Below are 16,715 nucleotides of genomic sequence, written 5' to 3'. Positions count from 1 at the left end.
TAAAGATAAAATCATATTTCACATATAACCAACTGTCTGGCAGTGTTATCTTGATAAATAATGTTTGAGTACTTTTAACTCATGAATAGACTCTATTGTATGGACCTTATTTTGTACAGGCGGATATGACAAAACATCAAGACCGAGGTGAATTTCTAGGACTGTTTGGTAATCCATGAGTTAGATAATCAGCGGATGATTTGGTTTTAAACCCGTGATGTTTGAAACTTGGCACCCCCATTTTTAGTCGCGGAGACATCCGCGTCGGCCGACGGCAACGGTCCTGGAGTGAGAGGGGTCGTGACGCTCAACGTGGAGTGTTTAGACACGGAGGTGTTCATATGTGGATGGAGGGAGTGCATCGAGATGGTACCGTGGTCGATAATCGACAGTCCCATTGGTGTTGACGCGGACCCCTGCTGTATGGTGTGGCAGTAGTTGGAGAAGCGAGTGCTCTGCGTGAACCGGCTGCTCTTGTACAACAGCTCTCTTTTTCCCCCTCGGTACTCCACTGGCAGGCACCTGCAGAAGATGCGCATGAAGGCCTCCCTGAAGCGTCTCCCCGTCACGCAGTAGAGAATGAAGTTCACCGAGAAGTTCAGCTTAAACATCAGAGCCAGGGTGTGGTTGGTGACCTGCTTGACGAATAGCGTGTCTTCATCGATGTTCTGGCGGCCGCCGTGCAGCCCTCCGTGCGAGGCTAGGTCGTAGACCACGGAGACGGACTGAGGGACGGTCAGCAGGAAGAATGTTGTGGAGACGGTAAAGAGGACGAACGTGATCTGGTTCTGACGCTTTTCCGTCTCCTTGGCGCACTTGGACAGGCTCTGGCGGTTCTTCTGTGTCTGTAGGAATTCAGTGAGGAATAAGAGCTCTACAGACTGGAATGAAACCCAGGGAGCTAAGGCATAAGGCACATCAGACCCAAATGAATAAAAATAATTGCATAGGAACGTATTGAATATGTCTTGTTATCTCTTTCGTGCTTACCTTTTCAATTTTCTATTTGCTAGAATAGAATTAGATAGAACAAAGTAGAATACAATGGAATACAATACAATAGAATGGAATCTAATAAAATAGAACAGAAGGAAATAGAATAGAACAGATTAGAATAGAACAGAACGGGATAGAAAAGAAAAGAAAAGAAAAGAATAGAATAGAATAGAACAGAACATAATAGAATAGAATAGAACGAGTCACACACCTGTAGAACCCGGATGACGATGACCGTGTTGATGAACCCCACCGCGGCAGTTGGGATGAGCCGTCCGGCCGTCATGTCGTATATGGTGATGTTGAGCCAGGACCGCGGGTCCCGGAACTCACACATGTTGTCCCGCTCAACCTGCGCCCAGAACTCCAGACAGCTCACACTGCACACCACCATCACCATCCCCAGCAACACCTAGTGGAGGGAATAGGACATAACTGTATTAGTCAAACATGTACTGGTGGTCAGCTCTGCATAGGGGCCACTAGGCCATCTGTACTACTTGTCTGTCATCGAATCTTGAACAACGGAGTTATGGTACATTTCATCAAGGAGGTTGATTTCATAATACCTTTCAACGACGCTGCTACGGTAATCATATCAGGCACACTTTCATACAGTGTATGTATAAGTATAATCAGGAACGGCATCTGTGACCTTTAGTCCTAGCATCTATGACCTCCCTAACAGCTAAAAGCAGTCCTGATTATCTACATGTGTTCTATATGTGCTGGCTGGTCGAGGATGTTCCTACAGTATTTGATGGTAACTAGTTTAAGCTATGGGAGAGAATGAGTGAGTGTGAGTTTAATCCTACTATGGTTCTCGGAAAATTTGAATTTTTGAACACATTAATCCTTGCCCTTGGTTGACAACTCTGGTACTTAAAGGTGGTGGTGCTTGATTATTACCTTCCTTGTCTTGTCCATCGTGCATAGCGTGCTCCTGCGCATGGGGTGGCAAACGGCGATGTACCGCTCCACCGTGAAGGCTGTGGTGATCCAGGCCGACAAGTACCCGGATGAACGCACAAGGAACTTGGTCAGCTTGCAGTACACGTCACTGGCGTGGATGACGTCCTCGTCGTGAAGGATCTGTTTCGAGTAGAAAGTTCAGTGGCTAGTAACTCTTAGTCTGAAGTTCTTAGTCACAGGGCCAAGAATCCACCAGGCAAGCTTTTCTTCTGTTATTTGACTTGTATGAAACTAGAATAGATTTTTTTTCTTCAGACAGATGCATGGTTAGTTGTCTCTGTACTTTCCCAGTACATTGAACTTAGACATACTATCACATTTTGCCTGTCACAATACTAATACGCGTGGTAATTTTTTTCAGTTAGCTAGGCAGGATCAATGTGAATTTCATTTTATAAATGGAAAAATCATACCAACTCACTAATACTATCTCACACTCACTCATTCACTCACTCACTCATTCACTCATTCACTCACACCCATTTACTCACACTCAGTTACACTTACCCATACAGGTATTTACTCCCATGTGTCACAGTACAGATGCAATTGCAAAAACGTCAGAAAATATCAGTACCTGTAGCCCCACTGAAGTCATCAGAAATATGGTATCCACCACTGCCAGAGCGGCCAGGTACAGACTGGACGGCGCTTTCCTCAGCCGAGGCCCCATCATCACCACGAACGACAGCACGTTACCGGGAACTCCTAAAATACAAGAAGATTTCTTTATTATCATTTCTAAAATCACAGAGCTTATGTACAATACATAATATTGTCAATATGTTTTTATCAAACTGAATGTACAAAATTTACTTCTCACACAAGTTACCGATCTAGAGTTAGCGCGGGATTAATCAAATCGTAGATTAGCTCATACATGTGAACTATTTGTGTACGGATCGCTCTTGCGACACGATATTGTCATCAGGCATAGATAATGAACGACCCTTTGACCTCGGGTCAGAAGAGTATTATGGTCTTGTTGGCGTAGTTGCAGAAACCAAGACGTTTGGTTCAGGTAAGTACAACGTAAGTCTGTTGTCGACCCGTTCAAAACTTCAGAGGCGTGGATTTAACTAAGATAAACCTTCTGGTTAACTTACAGATATAGTGAGGTGATATGAAGTACTACTAGTACTTTATTTCTTAGAAGTTCTCGATTGTTTGAAATATAACTCTAATGCCGCTGGTATTAAAGTAAACTTGAAGAGGTTTATAACTGAGATCATTCATGGTTTCAATTACATTGTAGCTTTGCGACGCTGGCAACATGTAGCAGATATAAAAGTCATCTAGTATAATTACGGCGTCTTATTGTTTGATATTGTTAATCGTGTCAATTGTCTATAAACTGAATCAGCCTTTAGATCAATAGATACATGAATGAATTATCATAAAAGGAATAAACAGGAAGGATACATTTATTGTTAACGGAATTGTTAGAATTAAGTATTTGGATCATAATGCTTGAGACGTTCTACAGCACATACCTTTTTACTTATTCTTTGTTTTGTAGGAAACTTTCACGATAAGGATTGCAATGCGCACAATGTAAGTCACAATGTTTTGTTAGGAAGTCTCGATATTTTGAACAGAATTGCTTTGGAGAAATGTTGAGATGTTTGGAAAGATCTCAAGATTTTTCGAATCAATCTTGAAATAGATACTGACATTAATGGTGAGCCACTTTTTGTCAAACTGACGGAGAAAATCCGAAAATGATTTCATCAGGTTGGTAGAACATCGGATATTGGAGTTTCATTTTCCACAACCAGCAATGTCCCTCACGTGCTGACATTTTGAGGTCTATCAGACACCTTCCGCAGAGCTTCTGATTGGAGTCCTGCTCCTCGACGCTACGAGTAGCCGAAGTAGGTGGCGCTTTTGTGGCGAGAACACAACCTCAAAGTTTGCACCCCCCCCTCGTCCCTGTTCATCACTGGTGTTGACTTTCTTATCCAGCCAGAGATAATGCTTCATTTAGTGCAAAATAGTAAATATCCCCAAATCTCACCTATTATGAGTATGAGGTAAGTCATGATGTTGTAGAAGAGGTTGAATTTTGCTGCCTTGGCGAGAAACTCCGGGCTAGGCCCTCTCATGACGTGTGGCATGCCCACGGTGTCGTTGAACATGGCCGTGTCATTGTCTAGGAAGTCCCATTCGATGGACGCCTCCGTCGCCATCCTTCCGTGAAGTAAGAATAAAAGACCTTTATTTTACGTCAATGCTCTTACAAGCTAAGTACATGTCATGGTGATAATGCAGAAATAGAATTACAGTGATATTAAAACATACTACATCTCAAGACTAGTTAATACTGTTATGTACAGGTTCCATTTCTTCTCGCATCTTAAGACAGTTGTAGATGTATGGACATATGGAGCCTATAATTCATGATTTGTCTAGTTCCTTGTGGAATACGCATTTTCCTGTGCTATCTAAATATCGAAAAGTAGGGAAATTATCTTGTTTACAATTAAAGAGGATGTTTCTCTCATTGTTGCATAGTGAACGATTAACAAGCGTTTGCACCGGTATATTTCAAGACAGGATGGTGGGTCCAGATGTTTTCACTAGAAGACGTTGAATAATATAGGGTTAATGACCTGTTTTCCTTCGATGTACACGGTATCATAAGGCATGGTCCGTTCCTATAACCACCTCATAGGCTACCTCGGTCGCGGCCTATGACACCGTATACATTGAAGGAAAGCGGGTCATTAACGTTATATTCAAACAGCCATTATCATATCAAACTCTGCAAGTCATGCATAACATCGTTATCGTATACATCTTTTAATATTACACACATTACTGCTGTTTTCTGACTTCTTCAGTCAAAGTCGTGTGTGTTGTTTCAAAATCTTCCAACAAATATGTTTTCACTAGAAGACGTCGAATAACAATGATTCGTTGTTTGATCTTTCCAGACGAATTAATTCTGAGATGCAAGCTGGGAGGGAGATGAAACAGTACAATCAAAGGCAATGCATAACTCGTGACTCTGCTAGTTATATAAGCTTGATTCGGAATGCAAGGGAGCGAAGCAGACATTCTTTGATGTGGTTTCTGATGACGCAGTGGGACTGCAATCAATCGTGAGAGGAAAGATAACTACCGGCAAGGGTCTGGTTGTTATTCTGAACTTGCCCGCCCTCTGTCACTGCGTAAAATGAAGATTGAAAACACATTGAATCTTTTGAGAGCCACTTAAGGTCCGGTTTTACATTCGTGTGACTTTTAGGACATAAGAAGTAACACAAGCTATCTGTCTACGTACGTAGATGCAAGCATGTTTTTCTGTGGTCGAAGGAGAATTAACATAAAGGAGTTGACTTTTTTTGTCAGAGCCAAGAGACAGCTTGATTTATGATTTAGTACTGATGTATTCTTCAATCATTGTGAAAAAAATACCATAGTAGGACATTTAAAGTAGTCATAGATACCACACGCGTGGCCATGTGTAGGAGTAGTTAATGTGTAGGGCTCTAAACTGACTGCTGGTAATCGTTGGGCTTTTGTATTTACATAGAGGAGTTCATTACTTGTGACAACAATGTAATAATGGGTTTAATTCGGTACTCACAGCTATACAGACTGGCAGGGTCCCTCGATAGGGCCCTTGATTGGTCTGGCAGTAACAACATATTAACGAGCATGATGCACGCATGAGGATTAAATAAGCTTAGTTTACTTTAATCATCATGAGCCAATTAATTGCAAGTACTCAATAACTTTGTAGTGTTTTGCACTGTTGAAAATCCTCGAGCGAAAGTGTACTCGCGAGAAGGTATCAATTTACTCTTAGAAGTTGTTGTTTTTCAGAACAAGTCAGGAAGCGATGCGAAGAGGGAATATAGATTTTCTTTGATCATCACGCGGCAATTATTGCAACTGTCAGGGTTAGAGTGTTCATAACACCAAGTCTTCTGCCGCGTGTGGAAGCTGTCGATGCAGATCGGATTCACGCAGCTCTTAAGATCTCCTGTTATCCGTTGGCCAAAAGCTGTTACTAGAATATTCTTCAGTCAGTGATTTAAAGGTAACAAGACACGTACCTCCAAAATTTTCGATGTCTACTGAACATCTTGATCACGAAGATTTGGAGGTACATGTCCTGTTACCTTTAAGTCCCTGATCGAAGAATATTCTAGTAACTTGTAATCACACGTGACTGATGAATCTCTTCAACGTTGGCCAAAAGAGTATTAATGTTGAGAAGATGATGGGCTTTTAGGACTTTCGACAGGCCAAATGGATGAAGGTTTCAGCTGTTAAAGAATAGGGAATGAGTTGTCTGACGGTATTTGATCTCTTGTTTTCGTTGGCCCGAAGAGTATTGACGTAAAAAATATACTGAGCTCTCAGAACTTTCGGCAGACCAAATGGATCAAGTTGTGAGTTGTTAACGAATAGCGAATGTGTTGTCTGGTTGTCTTTGATCTCTTGTTTTTCGTTGGCCAAAAGAGTATTGACGTCAAGAATATAATGGGCTCTTAGAACTTTCGACAGTCCAAATGGATCAAGTTGTGAGCTGTTAAAGAATGGCGAATGAGTTGTCTGGCGGTTTTTGATTTCTTGTTTTTCGTTGGCCAAAAGAGTATGGACGTCAAGAAGATAATGGGCTCTTAGAACTTTCGACAGTCCAAATGGAGGAAGGTTTAAGCTGTTAAAGAATAGGGAATGAGTTGTCTGGCGGTCTTTGATGGCCAATAATCGTCCCGGATAAGCTGCGTTTGGTGCTCTAACGGTTCAGGAAAGCGTTGTACATGTCTCTCTTAAGTGGTGCATCGACCGATTAAGTCGACTCTCGGAAGGGCTTGCGGCTAACTGTTCGCTAAACAGGCGAACAACCGCAAGAAATGAAAGGAAATCAATGTGTTTTGCATTTAGAGTGTCTCCCCTTAGATGACGGTTGTGGCGGAAGATAGATGGATTTACTGTAGATCAAACAAAACAATCAGGTGAAATCTCAAATACGTCAAAACAATATACGCCGTTCACGTAAGCCAATCATCTCCTCATCGTGTTATGATGACGATTTACTTTGATTGGTTATTTAGTTCCGATGGGATTTCTATCTTACCTGTGTAGTCATTACTTCATTTCTGTTGACATTGATCTTATCTTGCTATTGCAGTAGGAGCAGAGAATTCCTAGAAGCACATTTTGCTTAATTCCCATGCTAGTTATTTAATCACATGTGAATAAAATAAAAATATAATAAGTGCGCCTTGAAAAGTCATACAAGTCATCCGATTTTGAAGCAAATCGTGCCTTTTCATTTTGTATAGTCCACAATTTACATCCTTTACATATACGGAACCAGAAGATTGTTACACACACGCTTGTATTCGCAAATGTTATTTGCAATTTGCATTGGCAAGTGTACGCCTTTCCAACTTCGGTGAAGTCGTTGCGAATTCAGAACGACTTTATCACGAAAGAGGCAGCCTTGAAAACACTTCCGTTGAGGGCGCCTAAGTTCCTATTGAGGTGAGGGAAGTGCTTTGTTGTTACGGTAGTTCTTGTCCTTGAATCATAAGTACTACTGACGTACAAAGTCACGACAAATTATATTTTATTTCTTCATTACACGCACGTTACTGTATAATCAAAGTTGAAATCCGCAGCAGTCACGCTCGCTCTTGCGCAAATGCCATAATTTTCTCTGGATGAAAAAGAATTATTGTCACAGCTATCAAAACTCTTGAATATATAACCAGAACCTTAGGAAAGAATTAAACAAGATAGCGAAGAATTACGCTGATGATAACAGTTGGTCCTTTCTTATACTGTCGTTTCTGTCGATTCTGCAAATTCCACTATAACTCAAAGAACGGGTTGCAATTCCTTTACACCTGTCCCCGGATGGAATGAGGTTGTTAAGGATTTGCATACGGCTGCACGTGAGGCCTACATTCTTTGGAGGGAAAGTGGCCGCCCTCGATCAGGTCCGATTTTTTCCTTAATGAATAAAGCCAGGGCAAAGTTTAAGTACGCCCTAAGACAGTATAAACAGGAGGAAAACAGGGCAAGAGCCGACTCGACTGCGAAAAGTTTCAATGCCGGCCATACTAGAGAATTCTGGAAAAAGGTCCGTAGTACTAAATCCTCTCATTCTGTATTACCTAACACTGTAGATGGTTGCTCTGGGGCTGAGCAGATCGCAGACATGTGGAGGAGTCATTTTGATAAACTGCTGAACTCTGTTAATAGTGAGGTACATAGACCTGCTGTTATGTCTGATTTGTCGACAGGTTGTCCTTTTGAATTTGATTCGGGGATGCAAATCTCTGCTGTAGAAGTATATGATATAATTAGAAACTTACCCAATGGAAAAGCGGTAGGGTCTGACGAAATCAGTAATGAACACCTTAAATATGCGGGGCCTAAGCTTAGCATATGCTTATCACTATTGTTTTCAGCCGCGCTTGTCCATAACTTCATTCCGAAAAGTATGCATGTTAGATACTACCATCATTCCGGTTGTTAAAAGCAAAACTGGTAATATTTCTGATAGTGATAACTATAGACCAATAGCAATTGCATCAGCATTATCCAAAGTTCTGGAGGCTGTTTTATTGAACAGGCTAGAGCCATATCTTCAAACCACTGCTCATCAGTTCGGTTTCAAACGTGGGCATGGTCTTGACATGTGTGTATTTACTTTAAAACAGACAATTGAGTACTACCGGGGTCTCGGCTCTCCAGTTTTTGCCTGTTTTTTAGACGCCTCCAAGGCTTTTGATAGGGTAAACCATTGGACCCTATTTAAAAAACTCCTTGACAGAAAGGTCCCGGTGTATTTGGTGAGGTTTCTGGTTTATTGGCTCCAGAACCAAACAATGTGTATTAGATGGAACAATGTTTTGTCTACCTGCTTTTATGTATCAAATGGGGTAAGGCAAGGGAGTCTGCTATCCCCGCTACTATTCAATGCATATATAGATGATTTAAGCTCGAGACTCAGTGGTACTAAAGTAGGTTGCTATATAGGAGGCTGTCTTGTGAACCATCTTTTTTACGCTGACGACATGTGTTTGTTATGTCCTAGCCTTAAGTCTCTGCAAAAACTTGTAAGTACTTGTGAGGACTTTGGTTTAGAAAATGATGTATTATTCAATGTAAACAAGATATGCTGCATGTACTTCCCGAGTGCTAGTTTGCCACTTTTACATCCGCTCCCGTCGATCAAACTGTATGGAGAGTGTCTGAGATTTGTGACATCATTTGTATATCTTGGAATTGCTATAAATGACAGATTGAGTGATGATGACTGTATCCTTGCCCAACTAAGGGGCCTGTATTGTCGAGCAAATACTATAATTCGAAAATTTTGTCTTTGTTCACCTACTATTAAGAAAACACTATTCACGTCTCACTGCTCCCAACTCTTTGGGGCGCAGTTATGGAATTCTTTTCGCTCGAGTGTTCTGTCGAAATGTCGAATTGCCTACAACAATTGTTTCCGTATAATTATGAGTTTCCCAAGATCTTGCAGCGCAAGTGAAATGTTCGTGTGCAATCATACCGATACCTTCGACGCCAGATGGCGTAAACAGTGCCACTCCTTTGTACATAGGATTTTCAATTCTAGTAATGCCATTATACAGTCCGTACTTAGGTCCGACTCTTTTTACAAGAACTCATTTTTCACCAACCTATGGAGCCGCCTCTACACATAGCCAAAATATTGTTAGTTTGTCTCAAAATGTTGTATATAATCTTTGTTGTTCATGTTTGTCCCTATGTCATATGGGCCAGTGAGAGCCTGAAATAAAGAAATAATATATACTTTATATACATGTATAATCAAATTACAAATCCGCAACAGTCACGCTTGTTCTCGCGCAAATGCCACAATTTTCATCCGATGTAGTCCACTTATTGTCACAGAGCTATTAAAGCCTTCAAACATGTATTCATTCCCGTAGGCAAGGATTTACCATAATAGTTAAGAAGTGCTATGGATAAGAGTTTGAAGGTTTCTTATAATTGTCTTTTTTGTGTGTGCAAAATCCAGTTAAAAGTTCTGAACGACTACAGTCACGCCAGCTTTCGCGCAATTTTTCTTCGGATGTAATAGACTGACTGTCACAGAGTTGCTAAGCCTCTGAACATATAGCCATTCCCGAAGGGAAGAATTTAACACGATAGTGAATAAATACTATTGATAAGAATTTGAAGTTTTCTTATAATTGTTTTTTTCTCTTTTTACATAATCCAGTTAAAAGGGCCGAGTGACTATAGTCACGCTCACTGTTGCGTGAATGCCATGATTTTCTTGGAATGTTGTCGACTTATTGTGACGGAGCTGTTAGAGCCTTTTAGCTTTGAACATATAATCATGCCCGTAGACAATGATTTAACATAATGGTGAAGAAGTTCGTTGGATAAAAGTTGAAGATTTATTTCTTATAGTTATTTTTGTCTCTTTTTGCATAATCCAGTTAAAAGTTCCGAGTGACAACAGTCACACTCGCTCATGCGTAAATGCCGTAAATTTTCTTCGGATGTAGTCGACTTACTTTCACGAAACTATTGAAGCCCCTGAGCATATAGACGGATTAGCCTAATAGAATGTTATCTATGTACCAGTGAATGCCATACTTTGTACCTTGTACAATTGTTGTGCAATAAAGTTATTATAAGCATATAACCCGTAGGGGAGAATTAAATACCATAACGATAAAAGTTCGGGCTTGAGCTTGTTTTTTCTTCTTTATTTCACGCCACGTTTGCTTGTCTAAGCCACGAAAGTCGTGCTTGCTGAAGATACGTCTGTTTGTTGCTTTCAGTAAAATGCCATCATTCAAGCCATTGAATCACGGCTATCACGGCGTGGTAGCTTAGAGAGTCGATACATAGCATTTGGTGCTTTCTTGTCCTCCTTTTTTGTCATTTAACGCAAAGTTTGCTTAATACTGCATTTCAGAGCCACGAAAATCATGCTGGCCAAGTGTCTGGCTGAAACTCAATGGAATAAAGTTGGTGCCACGTTTGATGAACCCTGCATTTCAGAGCCACGAAACTCATACTGGGCCAGAGTGTCTGACTGCAGTTATTGGGCGAATGCAACCATTCTCTTTGGCTGACAACGAATTACTTTCTCATATTTCTCAAAACTCTTCAAAATGTTACAATGTCCATTGGCTATATTACCTAAAGCGATACGGATAGATGTCTTTGGATAAAAGTCCGTGCTTACTTTACTTGCTGTTCTAGCCGCGATGCCTACCTGGTTAGTTTACACGTGTCCTTCATGTTAAATATTACACCACCACCCCCTCTCTACGTATGGGAGCCCCGGTAAACTAACAAGGATGGTATCCATGGTATTGTTGCTCATCATTGTATCCCGAATCAAACAAGCCAACCTTTCTATCTACGGGGCCAACTTTGGGCCTGGGCAAAGCCAACTGTCCCATCTTACCAATCTCAGGTTACGGCTCACATCCAATACCCGAAAAAAACACAACTTCGGACTCACATCAAGACAAACACTTTATCACCTCCGTTTTCAAGGAGATGGTGATGCGTAATTCAAAACCAAAGTCATGGTCCCTCTTTTCATCTGCGGATAACTTTTGGATGAAAGCGAGACAATGTCACGGCGTATCTGAAGCGTGTAACCATGACCACATGGGACGCCCACAACGTGCTAGATAAGATAGAAGTTAGATGGAAGTTGGCGCCCTGTTCGTACTTTCTTCATTATCCCACTCTTTGTTTGCCCAATCTTACATTCTAAACACACGGATGTCATGCCTCCAGCAGCTCTTGGGTAAATGGCATCATCCTGGCCGCGTGAAAACGAACCAGCGTCACGAAGCCGTTAAGAGTCGTAAATCCCAGAGCGGAGGCGGTTTATTCTGGATGGATTCCCAACGTGTTGTCTCATACGATTAGGCGATAAGCGTGGCGTTAAATGCGTGGGCGGCAGATTTGCGATTTCGGCGACACCCTTTCATTAAGGCAGAACGTGCCCGCTGAGGATTTTTTGCCGTTTTCCAATTTCGTTACGCAAACAGGGAGTATATTACCCGGCATATCTCCGGAGCTCCGCGATTTAGGCTAACCAATCTATTTATTTATTTATTTATTAATTCTGTATCAGAAGGAGTCGATGAACTCTGCGATATTAATAATAATAACCATTATTGTATATTAATGCCCTATCACGGACGGGATAAGTACAGGCATATGGATACAAAATACGTTCATATGAGACACTGACAGGATTTCTAATACTAATCTAAAACAATGGTTCTAAAACTACTCTAATTCATAGGTTCGGCTTCTTCTCGTCTCTTTGTGATGCTAGAAATATAAATTGAGATGGACTTGCTTGATATCGTATGGTCAAAACGCCTGATAAAAATGAAGTTCTCAATCTTAGACATAAATTGAAAGTGTGGAAACGTTCGCATAATATAATCAAACAAAACATTTCTATCGTTGCTATATAAAGTACAATCTAAAATAAAGTGGATTTTAACTTAGAGTAATCAGCTTTTTATGAAAGAATATCCGTCATCAGCTGCCGATGTAAACTGTTGTCAAAGCGAATTCTTGTGGAATCACATACGATTTGCAAAGCCTTTATTGTCAGTTGGTATCTAACAGATACAGCAAGAAATCATTCAATGTGAAACACACATGCACTCTATCACTTCAAGTGAAACAAGAAGTTTAGTTCGAGCAGGCGAATTTTCATTTCACGAATGAGGCACATCCATAAAGTGATCCGGGATTCGCAGCTGAAAGTAATGCGCCCACTTACCACTCCGCTAGCTACATTACGTCTCACGTACACTATAACTACTTTCGTCAAACTTTTACAACTTTCTGCTTCACAAGTTTCTTCTTCTTTTTCCTACCTTAAGAGGCCTAATATCCAGAACTTAACGAAGACCTGACTTTAAAAAAAGGAATTTACCACCTTCTTACATAAATGTCTTTTATCTCGTTTGTATCCATGGTTTACGACTAAAAACGATGTTTCATGAGAGAGATACTGACTTTGGCCTAGATCGGGCCATTTCTCCTGTGTAATAATGCCACTTAAGCGTGGCAGTGTTAGCTTTGGAGTTATCACAAATGGTATGAATGTGACCGTATAAGAAAGCTCATAAAACATGTTCACACTGGCAGTAAATGGATCAGGGATTTCCCAGACAAAGAGAAAAAACAGTAGCAGACACAACATCAAACTAGCAAGTTACTGGTTGTTTTTCGGACAGGCGTATCATTCTCATGCTAGCTACTAGCGAGCCATTTAAATCTCAGGCATGTGGGTTCGTGTGGCGTAGCGTCAGGGTTTTTGGCCCAGAAACCCAGGGGTCTTGGGTTCAAATCCTTTCACATGCCACCGATGTTGTACCCTTGGGAAAGGCATTTTACACGACGTTCCTCATTCCACCCAGGTGTAGAATTGGTACCCGACTTTGGTTGGGGAGGTAAAAGGTGGTGTAAGGAGTGGGATGGACTACACCTTTCAATACCGTGCCCAAGACACAGTAGATAATAACCCACTGCACCTGCGGCCTCAAAAAGCTGTGGGAATACCTTTTGATGCACGTCATCACGGTGTTGTCATAGATGACAACACACTCTACATAGACCACATATTTTGTGTACAATCGTCTGGACGAATTCCTGAAGGCAAGGACACTGAAAAGAGCATAATTTGTATTCGGTTTTCAATCGAAACCAGAAGAATAGAGGGACCGACCACATCAAAATTGATATCGCGTCTCAAGAGGCTTTTAAAACAAATCGTCTTTTCGTTGCTTCCATTCCATTTGCCTCCCACTCGCATTAGCGTAGCATGAATGGGCATGAGCCCTACATGGCGAGACACCGGGGAAGTATAAATCACCATGGTTATCTTGAACAAGATAAAACGCTTAGGTAGAACATTGAGAAGCGTCTAGTCTCCTTTGCAGACTTCATCGAACATTTTTTTTTCCTTTAACTGAGTACGAGGTTCTGATTATGTACCATGTTTTGATCGTTAGTAAATGTAAACTTTAAGGTATTCCCATAGCCCTTTTAAAGCCGTAGGGGCAGTGGGTTGTTATCCACGGTGTCTAGGGCACAGTATTGGAAGGCGGAGCCCATCCCTCTCCTTCCACCACCTTTTACCTCCCCGTTTCTGAACGTAGACTGGGGTCTTATTTTATGCTCCGGTTAGTCAGTAGATCTCGGGAAGCATTACGAGTAGCTGTTAGAAAACTGAACTCAGAACGCAGGAAGTTCGGAAACTTTATTTTTTCGATCGTATCTTTGTCAGTAAGATATTAATCGCATTGTATTGTATTGTTTATCAATGTAAATCTTGTTTATTGTACTTTACAATGATATCCCGTTTGTTATGATTGTACGTTCATGGGATGAGCACCAGGGTTGTACTTGTGAGTCGGTCTTGATAAAAAGTACCATATGTCCGTGGCGTTTTTAATGATTAGCGCCATGTGTTAAATCACTGGAAAGCTTGTATATTTCCTTTATAATTGTACCTCATTTATAATGAGACTGCTGTGGGTGGGTCGCCAATCCCACACCCTCGAAAACAAAATCAAAAGAACTTTATCAGCGCTATAGCACTTTGCAGACAGTCAATAGTCTCAATTATAGCTAATTCACACAGGCCATCGAAATAAAGATATTCATAATTCTCCAAAGAAATTACTTATAAAAAATCAGAGAGATCATCAATACAATTACAAATGTTAAAATACGTACTGTATAAGTCATTTAGACAAAGTGTCGAAATTTCCCTGCATAACAGTGCTTTCGCACAATAACGTCCGGTGATTCCTGCAACAGAGGCTAGTAACCATCTCTGACGCATTGAAGCATTGTTAGAATGGCTGTAAAGCACATCAGTATCTTTACGATCACTTTGCCCCCTACGTGCTTACCCGGGTCGTGTTTTATAATCAGAAATCCTGGACGTCTGGTGTGTATCCAGCTGGGACCTACGTGATAACGTATAATGCTAGATGGAGGCCAGGGGGTCAAGTTCAGTTTTATAGTTTGTAGTTTTGAAGTTCAAATAGAACACTAGGATGGACGACAGGTTAGGCGTTAAGTTCATCTGAGTGTGGTGTCGTGTGGCGTATCGGCAGGATGTTCGGCCCAGCCCCAAGCGGTCCCGGGTTCAAACCCCCCTGACGCCACCGATGATGTGTCCTTGGGAAAGGCACTTTGCACGACTTTCCTCACTCGTGTAGAAATGGGGATATTGTCTTTTGTACGTGGCACTGTTAAGATAAGTTATGAAAACCTTGTGTGCAGTGCCACGTCGTCCTTGTCTGTCAAAAAGCGAAATAAAAACAAAAGTTCATCTGAAGGATGTACGGACAGTGTCGTAAACTATAAATAACGTATATTGCTAGGGAAAGGTCATGAAGTTAAGTTGGGTATGAAAGTTGATGGTTTCAGGATGTCAAATGCAACATTGAAGGTACGCGATACGCGAAGTTACTAGTAATCTGTACATTGTGAATTTCACCAGTGTTGTAACAGTTATCTGTTTTTCAACCGTCAAAGCAGTAACGACTTTATTATTGGGTACTATTTCATGGTTATCAGTATCGAAAGCTTTATTCAACTTAAGATACATACCAATGATACGTGCATTATCGTCAAACGTTGCTGCCTGATACAGAAGACAAATAGAGCACACCGGTGGATAAAGTAATTTCTGAATGATATGAAGACATTCACTACGAAAAGATCTATGTAGAGGCTTTGAGGGACAAAAATATACAATCCTCGCAAATATAAAAAACTACACTATTAGCAACGTGTAGGTTACCCGTGAATCATCATCAGTGCTAAAGGATGCGAATGGTATAGATTTGAGTGGGAGAAAACAACAACCTTGAAGCTTATCTAAGGTGACAGGTCGTTGCCGATGGCCTCTATCCGTCAGTTTCGACGTTTTCTTCTGGATGCACGTCGTGCAAACATCTTAAAGACCGAGTGATTCCGTCATAATTACGGTGAGTCAATTCTTTGAATTGGAGAACAGTTCACTTCTCATTAAATTGGTCACACCTGACATAGCTTTAAAACGAGCAGGTCTTTTGGCATTTGTCACCACTCAAAGTAAACTTGCATGTTGCATGAAGTGTGCTTGGGGCGTCTAATTTTGTTTAAAACTTTCTTTATTCATGAGAAGCTCAAATCGGCTTGCGAACCACTTTTCATTGAGGTCATGAGGGGGACGTAAGGGTCAGACAAAATGTAATGACGATACAGAGTACGTGGTTAAAGCCCTAATTAATAGATTTAAGTCCTAAGAGAAATTCCTAGTGTTGCACCTAAGGACATCTTAAGCCTTTCGAAATGATGGATCCAGGTCGCTTGGCAGATCTAGGTTAATAGGAAAAGCGAAAGATGACCTGCTGGCTAAACAAGATTGGCGCCTACTGTGGACAGAGATGTGCCTCGGTGCACCGGAGATGCTTCTAACACTGGCCATGTGATGTCTGCCAGGGTGGCATCGGACTTTTCAAAGTTTTAACAAAGCAGTCACGATCTATGTCAGACAACAATCGCTGAGCAACCGTTCTGTGGCCAAAATATGATTTCTGCGATATGGAAAAGTATGATTTGATAGACATCAATACACACAAAACGTCAAAACAATTCATCATCTATTTGTGAAATTCCTTGAGCGATCTGTAAAATCTTTGGCCGCTCAGCGGTCACAGCTTGGAAGCAGC

At 41.2% G+C, this 16,715-nt stretch overlaps 1 protein-coding gene across 1 annotated transcript in view; it reads right to left on the bottom strand.

Annotated features, from left to right (window-relative positions):
• Positions 1–206: 206 nt before the first annotated feature.
• Positions 207–16,715, bottom strand: part of LOC136445124 (probable G-protein coupled receptor 139) — a 30,771-nt gene continuing 14,262 nt past the window's right edge. The window contains exons 2-6 of the mRNA XM_066442985.1: positions 3,986–4,158; positions 2,510–2,676; positions 1,906–2,088; positions 1,208–1,408; positions 207–845 (exon numbers count right to left, since the gene is read on the bottom strand). Of these exons, the coding sequence (XP_066299082.1) occupies positions 207–845; positions 1,208–1,408; positions 1,906–2,088; positions 2,510–2,676; positions 3,986–4,157 (1,362 nt within the window). The 5' untranslated portion in view covers position 4,158. The remainder of the gene's footprint in view (positions 846–1,207; positions 1,409–1,905; positions 2,089–2,509; positions 2,677–3,985; positions 4,159–16,715) is intronic.

The sequence above is a fragment of the Branchiostoma lanceolatum genome, chromosome 11 (assembly GCF_035083965.1).
Source record: "Branchiostoma lanceolatum isolate klBraLanc5 chromosome 11, klBraLanc5.hap2, whole genome shotgun sequence".
Lineage (NCBI taxonomy): Eukaryota > Metazoa > Chordata > Leptocardii > Amphioxiformes > Branchiostomatidae > Branchiostoma > Branchiostoma lanceolatum.
This window is presented reverse-complemented; position numbering and strand designations above follow the sequence as displayed.